General features: G+C 49.2%; 2 protein-coding genes across 3 annotated transcripts in view; both read right to left on the reverse strand.

The window, feature by feature from the left end:
• LOC102459442 (polycystin-1-like) overlaps positions 1–7,951 on the reverse strand; it is a 73,547-nt gene extending 65,596 nt beyond the window's left edge. The window contains exon 1 of the mRNA XM_075903721.1: positions 849–7,951. Coding sequence (XP_075759836.1) covers positions 849–1,306 — 458 coding nt within the window. The 5' untranslated portion in view covers positions 1,307–7,951. The remainder of the gene's footprint in view (positions 1–848) is intronic.
• A 3,471-nt stretch (positions 7,952–11,422) lies between these two features.
• NHERF1 (NHERF family PDZ scaffold protein 1) overlaps positions 11,423–17,619 on the reverse strand; it is a 37,007-nt gene continuing 30,810 nt past the window's right edge. For both annotated transcript variants that reach the window (XM_075903714.1, XM_025178096.2), the window contains exons 4-6: positions 15,420–15,460; positions 13,589–13,687; positions 11,423–12,609 (exon numbers count right to left, since the gene is read on the reverse strand). In XM_075903714.1, the coding sequence (XP_075759829.1) occupies positions 12,445–12,609; positions 13,589–13,687; positions 15,420–15,460 (305 nt within the window). In that variant the 3' untranslated portion in view covers positions 11,423–12,444. The remainder of the gene's footprint in view (positions 12,610–13,588; positions 13,688–15,419; positions 15,461–17,619) is intronic.

The raw sequence follows: 17,619 nt of genomic DNA on the forward strand, positions 1-17,619 counted from the left end.
TATCTTACTCTTGCAGTGGGCACAGCTGCCATTAAAGAATCATCACTGAAGATTAACACAGTGTAGTATTTTCTTCCCAACAATCTCCATGTATTTTGTCAAGGTAGGTGCAGCGTTATTATTCCTGTTTAACAGCTACAGCAGCTGTGGCTTTGAGCAAATCATAACTCCTCTAGGTCAGCAAAAGGGATGGGACTCCAAACCAGGGTTCCTGAGTCCTGTGCTCTAACCACTAGGCCCCAATTGCTCAGAGGGCCTCCCTGAGTCCTGTGCTCTAACCACTAGGCCCCAGTTGCTCAGAGGGCCTCCCTGAGTCCTGTGCTCTAACCACTAGGCCCCAGTTGCTCAGAGGGCCTCCCTGAGTCCTGTGCTCTCACCACTAGGCCCCAGTGGCTGGGAGGGCATCCCTGGATCAAGGACTGAGATCCTGGATTCTTTGTGCAATGCAGTAATTCCCAGGCCTCCTCTGAGAGTGGTCTGAGAATGCAGAGGGAGGATCTTCAGGAGAGGAGGCTGGAGCACTGCTGTTGATCTCCCTGAGACCCCACAGGCCCTTTCTCCGAGTTCAGAGGCCAAAGGGAGGCAGCGGAGGAGTGAATATTCCTTGGCAGACTCCCCAGATCAGCTGGGCAGAGCTCTGGGATTTCATTAATGTTCCATCAAGGCAGCCTTTTCTCAGAACTGGCACTCCCCCGCCTGTAGGGAGAGCACTGCCGAGCACCTGTAAACAGGCTGCTGCCCTCTCCCTGCGGGCGGTTCCTCTCCTCCCAAGAGGCAAGGCTGGATTCACAGCCCCTCTGAAAGCAACACCCCTTCCAGGCAGGGCCCCCCTGCAGCAAAATACTCACAGGACTGTCACTCTCCAGGAGCAGGGCTGTGCCATAGGAATCTCTGCCAGCCCCAGTCGAGAGCAGTTCACTGCCATGGAAGTGCAGACGCAGCTGGCTAGGCATGGAGTGGCTTCTTCCAGTGCTGGGATCTCCTTGTGGCACCTGGCTCTGGCTGTTGTGGGCATTCTCATCCCACTTCCAAGCTCCTCTATTCCTGCCCCTTCCTTGTTGTAAGCTAAAACCCTGTCTTTGCTGGTCCCTAAATCTGCCCTGCATCTTCCAGTGCCCCATGGCTTTGGAGGTGTTGCCTTCAGCCCCATCACTGCTGGGTTTACTGGTGTGGCCCCCTCAAGTCTAGACCCTGTGCCAAGGCTGCACAAAAACAGCGCCCCAAAGAGGAGAGACATGGAACTGCAGGCAGCCCTAAGGGCAGACTGACATACCTGCTTTGCCTTGCAAAGAGCTCTAGCTTCCATGACCAGACTTGAAAAGCCAGTTGTTAAAGCAAAGCTGTTGGTTCTCCCCTTGCAAACAGGCCCATCTTTACAAAGCTGGCATTAAAGTGACAGCCCCAGGTAGACCAACCCACACCCTTCTGCTGCGTTTACACTGCAGCCTTGAGCTCAGGAGTGAAACTGGCTTAGAAAACAGAAGTGATATCACTAGCTGACTTTCATTTTTCAGATTCTAGAGATGAAGCAAAAAAAGGGGAATGCCCATTTCTCTGAGCCTTGGCACATGAAGTGTTAGAAATAACAAAGGGGAGGAAACTGGGGGTGATAAGAACATATGTATGAATTTGTAATGGAGCAGTATCCAGCTAGTTCGTTACAGACCAGGGTGGTACCTTGTACTGTGGGAGTGCTGAGCAATCTCAAGCAGGGATCAAGGCCCCTGGTACCAGGTAATGTATGCCCACAAAAAGTCCCTTTCATAGCGAGTGTCATTCAATAAGGCAAGATGCAGCAAACGGGCAGCATGCAAGGTCACATGGAGATGATTATAAGCAGCATGAAATGCCTGTCAGCAAACACTTGCCACCTAGCCATTGGCACTTTATAAATCTCACTTCTCTGATCCAAAAAGCGTCACCCCACTCCCCTCAGCAGTCTCATCCCACTCTAACTGGGCAGAGATTTTTTGTTAACAGCAGAGACAGGCAGTGGCACCTGCCTCCTGTTACAGACACCTTGCTGTACATCTGCTAGAGCACTAGGAGCAGAAAGGAACAAATGGAACAGAAAGTTGTCAAAACAAAGGCAGGGAGTGTGTCAGCACAGATTATGTGCTAGCATGCTTGTTTGCTGACTCACTATTTGCAAAACTCATCAATTCCCTGGAGATTTCCCCAGGCACGCCTACGAACTAGGGAGGCTCTGTGGCAAGTCCCCAACCCAGCTCACCGTATCCTCTCTGCAGATTCTAAGGCACCTGCCTGAAACCCTGGGGCTATGTCTACACAGCAGCGATATTTTGGAATAACTGACATTACTCCGAAACAACATAGTCTGCATTTACACAGCAAGCAGCTATTTCAACATAATGGCAAAATAATGGCAAGCTGGAGGACTTCTTACTCTGATTCCTGTAGCCCTCATTTCATGAGGAGTGAGGGAAGTCGGAGGAAGAGGGCTCTAACTCGGACTTCCGACAGCGCCAAAAGCCGAAATAAGCTATTTTGACTTAAGTGACGCAATTGACGTCGCTCAAGTTGCTTAGCGTATTTTGGCTTTAGCCCTGATGTGTAGACATGCCCTGGGACTCCTATGCTTCCCCTTTCTGAGAAACCCAGGACTCTTGACTACCTCCTCAGGATTCTCTCTGCCACATAGCTGCTTCTCCTCTCCTTCCCTGCTCCTGGCCTCCACACTCCCCCACTAGCTCTCTCCATCCAACTCCCTAGGGTTGTTCCCACACACATTGGAAAGAAGGCCCCAAAAGAGTTTTAAAAACCCTGTTGGTGTCTCCTGACTGACATGGGTCAAGGAAGCAGACCTGGTATCTCTGGCACTTGCAGACGGCCCTACGAATAGTTTGCGATTCCTCAAGGTGGTGTTGTTATTGTGCCCTCTGTTTCCACCCTGGAGCTCAGCAGCAATTTAATCCAAGAGTTCTCTGAGCACAAGTGTGGGCTCATTTCATTCTATTCCCACCGCTCCCCCCTCTCCACCCCAGGGACAGAGCAAAGGCCCCTGAGAAACTCACTTGTGCTTTGTCCACAAGCTCCTTCCTGCTACCTCACCAGCAACCGTTCCTAGAGAAGTCTTCCCTCTGTAGTGAGTAAATTCCCCGAATGCTCAGTGAGCAGAAGAATGCTGAAGCTGGGAGGTTTGGAGAGCAGGTTGGAATGGAGAGATTTGCTCTGTGTATAAAATATATGATCTGTGAAATCCGAAGTCTTGAGCAACAGCTACCTCCCCTTGGTGGAATCGGCTTCTGCGGGCCACTAGCTCAGCAAAGTCCGGGAGTGTCATTTCCCATGGGGGAGGGTATTGCCAGTCATCACCTGACACCCTCCCCACCACTGCTAAACTTCAACAAACAAAACAGGCTTTTCTCCCATGCTGCTGCTTATTTGTGGATACCCCTGCCATCCAGGGCCTCTATTTCCAGCCTGGTGGTTCCTTACTGAGAGTGGCACTGGTTTAAACCAGCAGGCCCTTGTTCCAGACTGTCATGGCTACAGCGTTCCTCATCCCTGAGGTCCCTGGAGGCTGCTTACAGTGGCATCCTGCAAAACACAGACACTCAGAGGGAAGTCGGCGTCTGTTGAACTGGGCTGCATGGCCTTGTAGCACGGGTCTTGCCTGTGCTGCCTGAAGTCCTGGGTTTAAATACCAGGGGAACCCTGCCTAAAAATGACAGCCCCAGAACTGTGGATGTGAAGGTAGGGAGGAAAGGGCAGTGAGCCGTGGACTACAGGGACTAGCTCAGAAAGGTATGGATGTCTCAGCCTGCTTCTCAGTTCAGTCTATTCGAATTTACTGGCAGAATGAAGACCTGTTGGGCACTGCTAATATTACAAGCCAGCCCCAATTCTGATCAATGCCACATCTGCAGGCTGCTCCTGACTTCTCAAAGTGTTTCCAGTATTTGTCCGGATTCCCTGAGTGGCTCAGAAGGATGCACATATTCTGACGGGCAGATTATTCTGCCCATTAGCCTGCATCACATGCTTGCTCATCTCTCCAACCACTCCCTAGAGCACAGGTGGGCAAGATATGGCTCGTGGGCTGGATCTGGCCCATGGCCTGCCCTCCTGGGACACTAGAGCACTGAGCAGCGCCACACCACTTTAAGCAGTGTGACTGCTCCCTGTGACTCTCTGCTCTGGGCACCAGGGGGAGGCAGAGGTTTTAGATGCTGTCCCCACCGCCCAGCAAAAACTGTCAGCTCCCGTTTACTGGCTAGAGCCTGCACTTGGCACTCCCTGCCCCAGGCCACCATCCCCTCCTGCCAAAGGTCACCACCCAAACCCTCTGCACTCCTCTTCCTCCATGTCACAACTCCCTTCCAGATCATGAACTCCCTCTCAGACCCTACACCCTCTCCTGCACCCCAGTCCCCTACCCTGAGCTTCCTTCTTCACCCAACCTCCATCCCAGATCCCATACCCCCTCCATTGAAAAGTGTGGCCCCCTTAACCACTTACCAAAATCTTGGAGTGTCTCCTCCACATCAAAAATTGCCTAGAGAGTGAAATAACCTCCTGGAGACATTAATACACCAAGAGTATAATTATTTAATTTCCCTGGAACTCAGCTAGGTCACAGCTGTAGGAGAAGCCTCAAATCAGAGCAGGGTGAAGGGGATGGCATTTCTGTGGAATTTTTGCTCTGGTTTTCCATTAACTTTGACATTCCAATGTCTCTCTGCTCCTTCCCCTTATCTGCAACATCCCTGGCAACACATTCCACAGCCTGACTGAGTGCTGGGTGAAGAAATATTTCCTTTTGGTTGCCCACTGATTTTACTGAGTCACCCCAGGTTCATGTCTTACCTGAAGGGGTAAACAACACTCCCTTACTCATTTGCTCCACACATCCTGATTTATAGCCCTCTCTTTATCCTTTCCCCACTCAGTCATGTTCTGTAACTCTCAAAGGAAGTGCCTCAAAAGAGGGCCAGTCATTTTAAGGCAGGAGAGCCTCTTTGCCCATAGCTCACTGCACCTTAGTTTGGGTCTGTTTTTCCTTCCCCTTTTGGGACACCATCGCTGTCAGTTAAGTGTTTGTAAAGCTCTGGCTAGAAATTACTCCCTGCTGTAATTTCTTCTCAGACTCAGAGGGTAGCCGTGTTAGTCTGTAACTTAAAAAAACAAATGGTCCTGTAGCCCCTTAGAAACTAACAAACATTAATGTAGTAAGTTTCCTTCACCTTCATAAGCTTTGTTCTTAAGTTTAACCAGCATATTTTAAAAACTTTCACCAATATTTTTGTAAGACTAGTGAACCCTGGTATTCTGGGCCAAAAGCATTAATCAGAAATACTCACCCAACTATCTCTGGGTGCGTCTACACTGCATCCTTAGCTTAAAATAAGCTACGCAATTTGAGCTACACAAATTGCGTAGCTTATTTCAAGTTAATTTTGAAATAGCGCACTATTCCCAAACATCCCTTAATCCTCGTGGAAACATCCTCATGGTGGAATGAGGTTTACAGGAATGTCAGAATAGCGCACCCATTATTTTGAAAGCTATTTTGGAATAGGGGGCCCACTGTCGAGACGTGGAAAACGCTATTTTAGGATACCAAAGTATTCCAAAATAGTGCTGCTGTCTAGATGCACCCTCTGAGTGCTCTGAAAGGCCAGCCAGCTCGCTCCAGGTATTGTACATACCAGGAGCCACAAGGAACAAGGGTTCTATCCTACCCACTTATCAAGTTTTTTGCAGTTCATCATTCCTAGCCCCTGATGTTGCAAATTTACCAACCATGCAACACAACAGACTGCAGGTGCGAGTCAAGTCATTTTTCCATAGTTATCTTTAACCTTGTGTTTCCAAAACCTCCCCACCACAATATGTTATTTCATATGATGTTGCCCAGTAGACAGCAGCTAAATACTTACATGGAATTTAGCCACTAGTGGGCCATGCAGCTGGTGTGCGAAGGAGGGGAAGAGAGAGGAGGTTCTCTACACACAATTTCACAAATGGGTCAGAAAGGCAAAAGTAGGCAGAATGAAAATTGGGGTGAAAAACAACACACCAAAAAGTCAGGAAATTCTCCCTGGCGTTCTCAGCTGTGGCACTAGTGGAGTCTTCATTTATTGGTTGGTGAGGAGCAATGGGAGTCTTAAACAGCAGAGTTTCTGGCATCTAGAATTTTTTTCACCACAGCTGCATCATGTGAAATTCCATCATTTTGTTTTTGAACCGAAGTGAAAAGGTCAAGCGCTCAACCTGGGCAGAGCAGCAGCCGAGTTACAGAACACCCCCAATTTCCTGAGGTTGCCATTCTCAGAACAGGTAGGGGGAGAGAGAGATCCCCTTACAACTGGCAGACCCATTAGAACTCAGCAAAGGGCCTAGAGGAGACCCTGTTTGTACGGTGCCACCACCAGCCACGAATGCAAGGGCTGGGGACAGGGCAGTCACCATTTTGCAGTAGAACCTCAACACCACAAGCATCTCAGGAACAGAGGCTATTTGTAACTCCGAACAAAATGCTTTGCGTGTTTTCCAAAGCTTACCACTAACCGTTGACTGAATGTAGCTTCAAAACTTTACCACACAAGGGAAAAAATGCTGCTTTTAAGTTACCATCTTCATTTGAATGAAACAAGCACAGAAACCATTTCCTCGCCTTGTCAACTCTCTCACCCCCCCCCCCCCACACACACTTTCCCTTTATTTTTAGAAGTTTAACAGCACTGAATGTATTTGGTGTGCCTTTCTGCTGCTGCCTGATTGAGCACTCCCAGTTCAAAATGAGATGTGTGCTTGACTGGTAGGTTCCAAACTCTGGTGTTTGTAATGCTGAGGTTACACTAATTGAACCCTGGGAAGTTTCTAGTGCTTAGGAAAAATAGCCCTGACCTTTGAGGTGTTGCAGTTATGACCAAATAGCTGTCTGGGTTTGATTTGCAATGTACTTACCCTGTACAGTCCACAGGCTAAGGGCTTATCAGTTTAACTCCCTTCAGCTACTGAGCATACACACACACATATAGGGCTGCAAACTCTGATTTCGCTGCTAAGCCCAAGCCACAAGGTGGCGCTGGCAGCCACGGAACAAGCTCCCTAGCCAGGCTCTGCAACTGCTACTTGGCTAGACACCTTTCCTTCCAAGACTTATTTCCTCCACTACAAGTCTCTGAGTGGAGCCTCACCATTCACCAGGGAGCTGGTGTGTAACGGTGTTAGTTCAGCTTTCCTAGTAAAGCCCTTACATCATAGAATCATAGGACTGGAAGGGACCTCGAGAGGTCATCGAGTCCAGCCCCCCGCCCTCAAGGCAGGACCAAGCTCCATCTACACCATCCCTGACAGATGTCTATCTAACCTGTTCTTAAATATCTCCAGAGAGGGAGATTCCACCACCTCCCTTGGCAATTTATTCCAATATTTGACCACCCTGACAGTTAGGAATTTTTTCCTAATGTCCAACCTAAACCTCCCTTGCTGCACTTTAAGCCCATTACTCCTTGTCCTGTCCTCAGAAACCAAGAGGAACAAATTTTCTCCTTCCTCCCTGTGACACCCTTTTAGATATTTGAAAACCGCTATCATGTCCCCCCTTAATCTTCTTTTTTCCAAACTAAACAAGCCTAGTTCATGAAGCCTGGCTTCATAGGTCATGTTCTCTAGACCTTTAATCATTCTTGTCGCTCTTCTCTGTACCCTTTCCAATTTCTCCACATCTTTCTTGAAATGTGGCACCCAGAACTGGACACAGGACTCCAGCTGAGGCCTAACTAGTGCAGAGTAAAGCAGCAGAATGACTTCACGAGTTTTGCTTACAACACACCTGTTGATACAACCTAGAATCATATTTGCTTTTTTTGCAACAGCATCACACTGTTGACTCATATTCAACTTGTGGTCCACTATGACCCCTAGATCCCTTTCCGCCATGCTCCTTCCTAGACAGTCGCTTCCCATCTTGTATGTATGGAACTGATTGTTCCTTCCTAAGTGGAGCACTTTGCATTTCTCTTTATTAAACTTCATCCTGTTTACCTCTGACCATTTCTCTAACTTGCTAAGGTCATTTTGAATTATGTCCCTATCCTCCAAAGAAGTTGCAACCCCACCCAGTTTGGTATCATCTGCAAACTTAATAAGCGTACTCTCTATCCCAATATCTACATCATTGATGAAGATATTGAACAGTACAGGTCCCAAAACAGACCCTTGAGGAACTCCACTTGTTATCCCTTTTCAGCAGGATTTAGCACCGTTAACAACAACTCTCTGACTACGGTTATCCAGCCAATTATGCACCCACCTTATTGTGGCCCTAAGTTATATTTGCCTAGTTTATCAATAAGAATATCATGCGAGACCGTATCAAATGCCTTACTAAAGTCTAGGTATATGACATCCACCGCTTCTCCCTTATCCACAAGGCTCGTTATCCTATCAAAGAAAGCTATCAGATTAGTTTGGCATGACTTGTTCTTCACAAACCCATACTGGCTATTCCCTATCACTTTATTACCTTCCAAGTGTTTGCATATGATTTCCTACATCACTGGGGCAGGCAGTGGAGTCTGAGCAAAGTTTTGGTCACAGATCTATAGGCTCAGAGTCTGTGTTAGTCTGTAACTTTAAACATAATGAGTAGCCCTGTGGCACCTTAGGGACTAACAAAAATAGATCCATACAGAGGCAACTCTCTGGTTTCTTCACGATGGCGTTGTGAGTGTCATATCCCAACACACTCCAAACCACCATCCTAATTGGGGGCCTTGGTGAAGCACTCTAATCATAACTTTACTGCTCTGCTCTCACCTTTATTTTAATCTTCTCTCAATCCAGAACCATTGACCTCCATTCCAAATTTTTTCCAAAATAATCCTTACCCATTACAAAGATAGCTTCCCCAATTATCACCTCTAATATCATTAGCTCACAGACATTTACCTCCCCCCCCAATCTCCCTTCTGTTCTGAAATTTGATTTGTCCTTTTCATATGTGTTCATTTTTTAAATTGTATCCTTTGGTTGTGACAATATGGTTGTGACAATTTTCTTCCACTATTTGATCTGAGGAAGTGGGTCTGGCCCACGAAAGCTCATCACCTAATAAACCATCTTGTTAGTCTTTAAAGTGCTACATAGTCCTGTTTTTTGTTTCAATCACCTCCACCAGGCTTAGAACCCAGGACCTCCAGCAAGACATGCCTCTTGCTAGGAGCAACTCCATGTGCAGGCTGCAGTAGGAGGCTAAGAGAATGAGCCACGCAAGAAGGGCTGGCCAGTGCCTCAGTCCATCAAGTTTAGCTACTATTACCCTCACTATTAGGCTTCCCTGTTCTGAAGCTATTGCCTTCCTCTGGGTGACTGTAGTTTCCTCCTCTGGAGTCTAAATGCCATTACTCATCAAACACACACAAGCCTGGCCCATCTCATACACACCTAGGAATGGAAACAAAGCACCCACACCCTTTGAAATCCACATACCGTTAGGCATAGTCTATACCACACACTTTTAGTGACAAGGCCCTATCGCTAAAGCAGTCTGGCAGTGTAAGCACTGTTGGCACATGTGGACAAAATACTCGCAACTCCTCTGAGCAGGGTTGGGATTTGCATTGTGGGTAGGAGAATACATCTGTTCACACTGCCACAGCAGACGTGTCTTTTGGGGTGGAGGTGGGAACTTTTTAAAGCGCCAATGAGTGACAGAGTTGTTCAATTGGCAGTGTAGACAAAGCTGTAGGCAGGTAGGGTAATAACAAACCTGCCTACATCACAAGCCCATCCTCTAACTGCTTCAGCACACTCTCATGCATTTGTTTGCCCCTCCCCTTCTTCCCGGACTTGCCTTTGCTATCCCTGCACACCAAAGACTATTACATTGCTGTGAGTCTCTCTCAACAGACCAGAGATTTCTTCCATGCTTCCTCCCCCCTTGTTTCCAGTCCCATTTCAGGATCCTCTTCCCTGTGGGCAGCAGCTTCTTATACATCTGCATGCTCCAGTGTAGGTCTGCTGTATGTTAACGGCACACACACCTCAACAATTGGCTAGGTCAAGTCACAGACGTCATCCATCATACCCCTATCAGAGGCAAGGGAAGCAGGGCAGCCTGCTCCACACCACACCAGCCCAGGAGCAGTGCCGTTCTCAGCTGTTCACCACTTTCCCTCTGCCGTTTGACAGGGGGCTGCTTCATCAGGGCCTCATGTTTACCAGCCTGGGACACGTTGGGTTGGCGCTTGTTTGGCATTTGCCTGGTCTTGTGACATGGTGATGGACTGCAGGCCTGGCATTAGGGCAAGGCAATTGCCTTGGGCCCTGTGCTGACTGGCTGCCCGGACACTTGCTTGCTGCCCTGGCTGGGAGCTGCCCAACACAGCCAACCACAGCGTGCTGCCTTGGGCCCCACAAACACTTTGGCCGGGTCTGATGAGCTGCAGGGCAGCTGGTTTATTTTCCTCAGTTTGGGGCTGCTGCCCTCTAATGAGGTCAGTAAACATGGAGCTAAGAGTCCCACACGCTTGCCGTGACCCTTCCCTGGGAATCCTTTCCAGCAACAGCCGTAGCAGATTATGGCTGGTACACACGGCAGTCTTGCACGCACCTCCTCTCACCCCCCTGAACAGCAAGGATTAGAGCATTAGTAATCCCCAGACATCAGCCTGCAGAGGGTCCAGCCAATCCCTCCCTACCCCAGAAGCAGGCCAGTGGAGGGATGGGCTTAAACAGCCACACTTGGGGCAATTATTTTGAGTCTGAAGATGGGGGCAGGGCAGAGCTACTGGCCTTCATCTCTATCCCCAGCAGGACCAATGCACAGGCAGGCACTTTAGCCACACAAACCCCCACTAGCAGAAATTTCCCAGGGCCCCCTCTACACTATTGTTGACAGCCACTCCCACTTCACAAGTGGGAGCACATCTGGTGTAGGACTGCAGCACTTAACACTGCTCCTCCTGTTACGGGGGCAGCCTGCCTACCTTGTGCCTGCCAAACCCAGTAAGCCAGTCCCTGCTCCCGGCAGGAGGATTGCCCAAATTGCATTGCACCACTAGCTGAGCCAGCCCAGGGGTGGTGCCCAGGTTTCCCCCCCCCCCCCCCAACCGCACTAGCACAGTAGGGAAGCATGTTAGGGCAGCGTCTAGAGAGCTGTTCCAGGAAAATGCTTCTGGGGGAAGTGCTGAAACACGTTTGCCATTGGCAGTTACAACACGTCTCTCTCCATAGCACAGCCAAAGCGCTAAATCTGGGGATTGCTCAGAGCCCCCAGGCTGCCTGCTTTAGAAGGATTTAGCCATCCAATGAACACACAAAGTCAGAAAGGATTTTTTCCTAGTAAAGAATTTCTCTTGAGCTTAATAGTACAATTCTACCCCGATCGCGCACACAGAAATAAAACATCCAGAGGGAAAAAACATTGCCACACAAATTTTTTCTTCTAAAAAAATCAGTGTGATTGGAAACCTTATTTCAGAAAAACAAAGTATTTAAAAAGTTTACATTCCACATTCCAGTATTCAAAACCCAGATCGGTTCTGTCTCCAGAAGTAACCTGACATTGAAAGAGATTCTCACCTGCAGTTATTGGTCACTGTGCTTGGCCCAAACATCCCCAGCCCTGTGGGAACAAACCCTCTGGGTACAACATGGCAAAAGAAGCCCTGCTGGTCTAAGTAGCCCTAGGGAGTGAGATCCTTTGGAAGCCTGGGACAAAAGGTTCAGTGATACTCAGGGTGCCTGTTTCATGGCATTCACACAAGTGCTCAGCTGGACTGATTCAACTGCAATGCTCTCAGAGTATGTTCAGACCAGCGGATTTGACAGGGTGGATCATTGTGGACGGAAACCCCAGGTCAAAGGTTAAAAAAAACCCAAATACATAATGACTCTTGGAAGGAAGGTTGTTGCTTCTTGGCCAAACTGGAGCTTAAAATGCACGGAAGCCCAAGGCTAAGAGATTCAGACAGGTCTAGGGATTTTGGGTGCTTACCTGCAGACATGCGGCCCCTCAGAGCCAGTCAGGCCCTTTTCAGAGATCTCAAGTCAGGCACTCAAAATCCCATGTCACCCCTGAATGTCTTCCCTGCATTTACATGGATTAATCTTTCAGTGAAGAGCCGGTGAGAGAGTGAAAGGGGCCCCGTGGTGTCCACTGTAAACACACAGGGTTTGTTTCAGGCCCATGATACGGTCCAACCCCTTACCATGCACGAGCCCTATGCTATTGACACTGAATTCTCTGAATATTAACACTGCTCTGGAAATGCAAAAAGGAGCCATTGTGCTTTTTTTCCTTTAGTTTACAGTAGAGAAAAACCAAATTGTGCAATCCAAGTGCAGGGAAAAGGACTCTGCTCCCTAGCGAAACTGGAGATGGGAAAGAAAGCGAGATGCTGGTGAAGATTTGGGTCAGAGGCTGGAGAGCTGGATAACTCTCCTTTCCTCCCTGGGGAGGCAGGGCTTTCAGAGATTGCTGAACAGTTCATTTTTCTTGCTCCAGTCCATCTGCGGTGCCCTCTTGCTGGTACGTTTCTGGTGTGCGCGCTCCTTAGCCACTGCCAGGGGAACGTTGAGGTCAAGTAGCGGATCTGGTGTGGAGTTTCGCTTCTCCTCCTCTTGAGAGTCAGGCTGCAAAGGTGACCAACATGCAAATTGAGTGTTAAAGCAATCCTCCCCATCTCCTCCGCTTGAGCATATGGTCTGCCTTTATCCCCTACTGTCCTAAGTCTTCTTCCCTTGCCTGAAGCCCAGTTTATTATTTCCTTAGGCCACTATTTGTAGACCAGATTGCCTACAATTATCTTCTGAACAAGCCCCAGGTTTCTAGGCTGATCTAGAGATCAGAGCCATTTCATATGAAGAATATGCAGCTACACAGGGCACCCAGAAATTTGGAGCACCATTGTGTCTTAATGTCCACCCACCCACCCCTTCCTATCTCTGGTCTGTGGTTTTGCTTTCTTTCCAAGAGGCTCTAGGTAAAAGTGAAAGAGCCACGCAAGTGGAAATGAAGCCATTTGTCAACCCCAGATATATACGGTCAGTTTCTGAATTTACTGTGTTAGTCTACTGGACTTTAGTTTAAAATGTACTTGAAAAGTATTTCGTTTCTGTCGAAGATTTTTTTTAAAAAGTCACATCTCTAAAAATGTCATCCCCCAGCTGCCATCAGGCATAAGGGCACCAGTTTAATAGAACTGTGTAGAGCCCCCTAAATCCTATGGACGGCCCTGCTAGAGAGATGCTGAGTGGGCGACACTCAGCCCCTTTGGGCATCAGGCCATTTTTGTTTGAGAGAGACTGACCCTTGCAGAAAGGGTTCAGTCGTTGCTGGCCTAGGTGATGCTTTTCCAGACCTGGCCCTAGAAAGGTATGAGCCCACAGCTACACATAAGGGTTCCTGCTGTTCCATCAAGGAGAAGTGGTGACTCTCCAAGGCAAAGGTCTCTTCCCAGACAACAGGGGGTGCTGTCTCCCTAATTTCCTCCCCCAGCCCCCACATAAGCCAAGGTGGCAAATCCTAGACCTCTCCCTGCTTCTGCTTCAAGTCAGCAGCTGTTCCCCCAGATGCAACCCCAAACCGTGCCCCGCGGGTGCTCTTTTGGACCTCATTGTGGATCTCTTTTGAAGGGAAGGACACAGACACCGGCTCTGGACTCGATGGACTTTCAGACACAGACTCTGGCCGCTGCTCTCTGCTGTCCTCCTGAAAGGAATGAAACCACATGAGACTGAGCTGCCGCCTCCCCAGCCGGGGGGGGGCAGGCCATACAGCCCGCATACTCCCATCTTTTCCCAGCCATTCCTGCCACCGTTCTCTTCTATGCAGTGGATCCCATAGGAGAGCTAGGCCTCACTCTGAAGTCACATGGAGGGGTAGGTCTGCCAGGAGACGGCCGGGCGAGGCCCAAACGCAGAAATGCTACTCTTGAAACAGCCCGAGAATGAAAATTGTCCCGAGAGCTGAAAGTCAGCGGCAGTAGATCCAGAAGTTTGCTGAGCTCAAGTGCCTTACACAGGCAGGACCATGGGGGAGAGGGGAGAATCTGAGAGGGAGGGGGCACCCAAAGGTGGGTGCGACAGGCAGTGCAAAGGCAGATGAGTAGGTAACTTAACATGGAGCCAAATCCATCCGCAGAGCTCCTGCCTCTGACAACTCCAGCTATGTGCCCTGCATGACAGGTCAGGGCCCTAGAGAGTCCCACAGTGGAGGAGCCCTGTTTCCCTGCACTCCACCTCCACCCTTCGGCTTTGTGCTTCTTAGGGGGATCAGAGGGGCTGGCAGCTGCTCAGCTCCATTTAGCAGGAGCCAGAAGGGAAGGCAGGATTAGCCAAAATGCCAGAGCTCCCATTAATACCGCCCTTCCCCCCGCCCCCCAAGCCAGTGCGGGAATGTCACTCCAAGCCAGCGCCTCTCCAGTCTCAGAAGCCCACCACAGATTGCAGGGAACTAAGTGCTGCCCTGGGGACGGAGATGCAGACAGCTTGGGTGTCCAGAAGGTCCCTGCGATTCCCTGGGGAGCGGTATGAAGTAGATTAATTAGCTCCTCCCTCAGTGGGATCTGTAAGTGGGGGGGGGGGGTCTAGGAAATCCTTCTTCCAAGCACATAAGCTGCTGAGCAGCTGCAGCTTAATAAGCATTTTCTGGACAGGCTGCAGCACGGCCTGTTCAGGGCTGGGAAGGATTAAACACAGCAGTTGAGCTGTAGGGACGTGAACAACTAGTCGATTATCTGATAAGCAAATGCTGCTGTTCCCTTCAACAGCAGTGGTGCTCATGTGTTTGGCACCCAGCTTCTATACAGCTGCACCTACATGAGACAGCTCAGCTAGACTTGGGTAAGGAGCCGGGGGAGGAATCCATTCTTGATCCCTAACTCCTTTCCAACATACAGGCTGTTCCCACCTGCTGACACCAGTCTGGAAGGAAGCCTGACGGAACTATCCCAGTGCCAAGATTTGCATATTCCTCACCCATGGCATTTTTCCCTTGTCTGAAACAACACTGGGGTCTCTCCTCCCTCCTTTTCTTGATGTATATTAAGATTTCCCGGCAGACGCCTTCCTTTCTGCTGCACCCATGGTTAATGAGGTTTTGTTTTTCCAAACCAGACTGGAAGTAACGAGGCCTTTGGATGAATGGCCTGATTAGGAAGGGGCTGGACTCCCCTGGGGAAGAGAATGGCCCATTCTTTGGAGAAGGGGTGGACCCAGACAGTGAGGGACATGTCTTAATGCGTCCAGTGAGTGGTGCTGAAGGAGTTGGCTCTCCCTTCCTTTTCAAAGGTCAGCCCAGCCCTGGCGCACAAGCTGGGAATGTGACAGCTTCGGGATGGGGCAGAACGCCAGGGAAGAGGGGGCGCTGGTACTGCAGGGACAGCAAATACAGCATTTAGATGCCATCTATTAAAAAAGTTTAGACTTGGCACAATCTTTACCTTCTCTACTTCGCCATTGGCAACTGGCTCTGGCAAGGGACCTGGGGAAGAAGACAGAGACATGCAGTTACAAAAAACCTGCAAAATCCTCTTACCCAGCACCCGCTGCCTTGATTCGTTCTTATAGCTGGGCACCAGGATACTGCTTTTCTGGAAAAATGGGGTTGCTGATTCAGTGGCCTCTCAGCTTTTCCCATGCACTGCATTAATGGCCCAGAGCTTGGGGTAAGGCAGGATGTGCCATCCCACAGACAATGCTGTCACTGAGATTGCCTTTGTACTGGCAGAGTCAAATCAGCCCCACATCACTCCCCATAAAATTATCCCGGAGAAGGGAGAAGAGAAGAAGAGCGGGGAGGGAAACTCCCCAAAAAGGCCGAGAAATGCCACTGACATGCCAACTGTTCAGCATGCCACTCCCCGTTACCCTGAAAGAGCCAATGGCCATTCTGTTCCTTACTGCCGACATGAGACCAGATCCTGTTGTGATCAGAGGTTAGTCTGTGCGGACAGGGCGTGTGGAAGAAACCAGCTCATACTGACTCCTAATGCCAGCTGAAGTCACTCGCCCAAAAGGGGGGGGGGTGAGAAAAATTCACCTCAAGTGAATCTGGAAGTTCTACAGAACGGCCACAGACCAGGCAGCAGCAAGACAAAAAGCACATCTGAAGGCATCCCAGAAGCCTAGCGCACCGGCCACTGCTCAAAATAAAGCCCATTATATTATTATTATAATTATAGGCCAGACTTTTCATTTCTACCCCTGCGCCCTGGGAACTCAGATTTCTGCCTGGAGTAAATAGCCTGGCTCACGCCTCCCGTAGCGCCTCCTCCCCCACCCCACTTCTTATGAGACGTTCAGCTTCCTGGAGAGAGCAGCAGGGAAAGAGCCCTCAAAGCCAGATTGCTAGGCAACCAAGGAGCCAACATACATCCATAGGACTGCTGTCCCCCTCCCCCACCCCAGCCATGGACAAAGTGCCATTTGCTATGGAGATCCAGCCCCCTGCCACTGTGCTCCAGATCTACGGCATCTTCCCCACCCAAAAGGAGCACTTGCCACGGGACAACTAACCCTTGGAAACCCCTCATGAAGGGGAGACTCCTAGTTCCCACTGCCATGCAGTGAGGTGACGGGGGTAGAGTTTTGGCCTCACCTAGCGACTACGTGGCAGATGCCAGTACCTTGCCTCCACTAGGATTTTGTAGCAGGACAGGCACTATGTGAGAGTTTTCCTGTTGTGACCCCTTCTGCCCTCCCCACCCAAACCCTTTTGTGCCATGAAAATAAGGGCTTGTCTCTGCCTAGATCAGGTGTGCCTGGAGAGAGTTAAAACCGAACTTCCCTCAAACACTAAACCACAGCTGAGCCCAATTCTGAGGTGCCACTTACATCTCATTATGAAGGCATGCACCAGGCCAGGCTATTGTGGTAGGAGATGGAAGTTAACAGGATTAATTAAGAGATTCCAGAGAGCTTCCTGCTTCCCTTCCCCCCACCTCCCAGGAGGCACATAAAAGGGTCACACTTAAAAACAAATAGTTCTGCAGCACCGTAGAGACCAACAAAAAATGTAAATGGTATCATGAGCTTTCATAGGCACAACCCACTTCTTCAGATGACTGGAGTAAGGGATCCAAGGTACAGATAGAGAGAGAAAGAGGGGATGAGGAGGGAAAAAAAATATTGTCAGTGTCTGTGCTAAATGAGGCTAATAGAATGGGCTAGAAGTACCCAGTGCTTAGCTTTGTGTCATTAGGGTGTGGAATGTAGAGGCCCATCCAGGTTAGGTCTTTCTTCACGCCTTGATTACAGGTGTCAAACTTGTAAATTAAACCATGTTCTGCAGCTTCTCTCAAGCTGGTTTTTGACATTGCTTTGTAATTACTAGTATAGTCACTTTTAGGTCCATGAGTGAATGCCTGGGCAAGTTGAAATGTTCGACACATTTCTGTGTGTTGCCATTTTGAATATGATTTGTGTCCATTAAGTGTGTGTCAGACACTTTCCACTTTGGCCAATATACATGGCAGAAGGGTATTGTTGGTGCATAGATCACATTGGTGGATGTTCAGTTGCATGAGCCTCTGATATGGCTTGGCTATAAACAATTGATTGAGAAAGGCATCTTTCCACAGGGATTTCAACAACTTCTACCCCACCAGCAAACTTAGCCTGGACCAATCCACCCAAGAGATC

This window comes from Pelodiscus sinensis, chromosome 20 (genome assembly GCF_049634645.1).
Source record: "Pelodiscus sinensis isolate JC-2024 chromosome 20, ASM4963464v1, whole genome shotgun sequence".
Taxonomy (NCBI): domain Eukaryota; kingdom Metazoa; phylum Chordata; order Testudines; family Trionychidae; genus Pelodiscus; species Pelodiscus sinensis.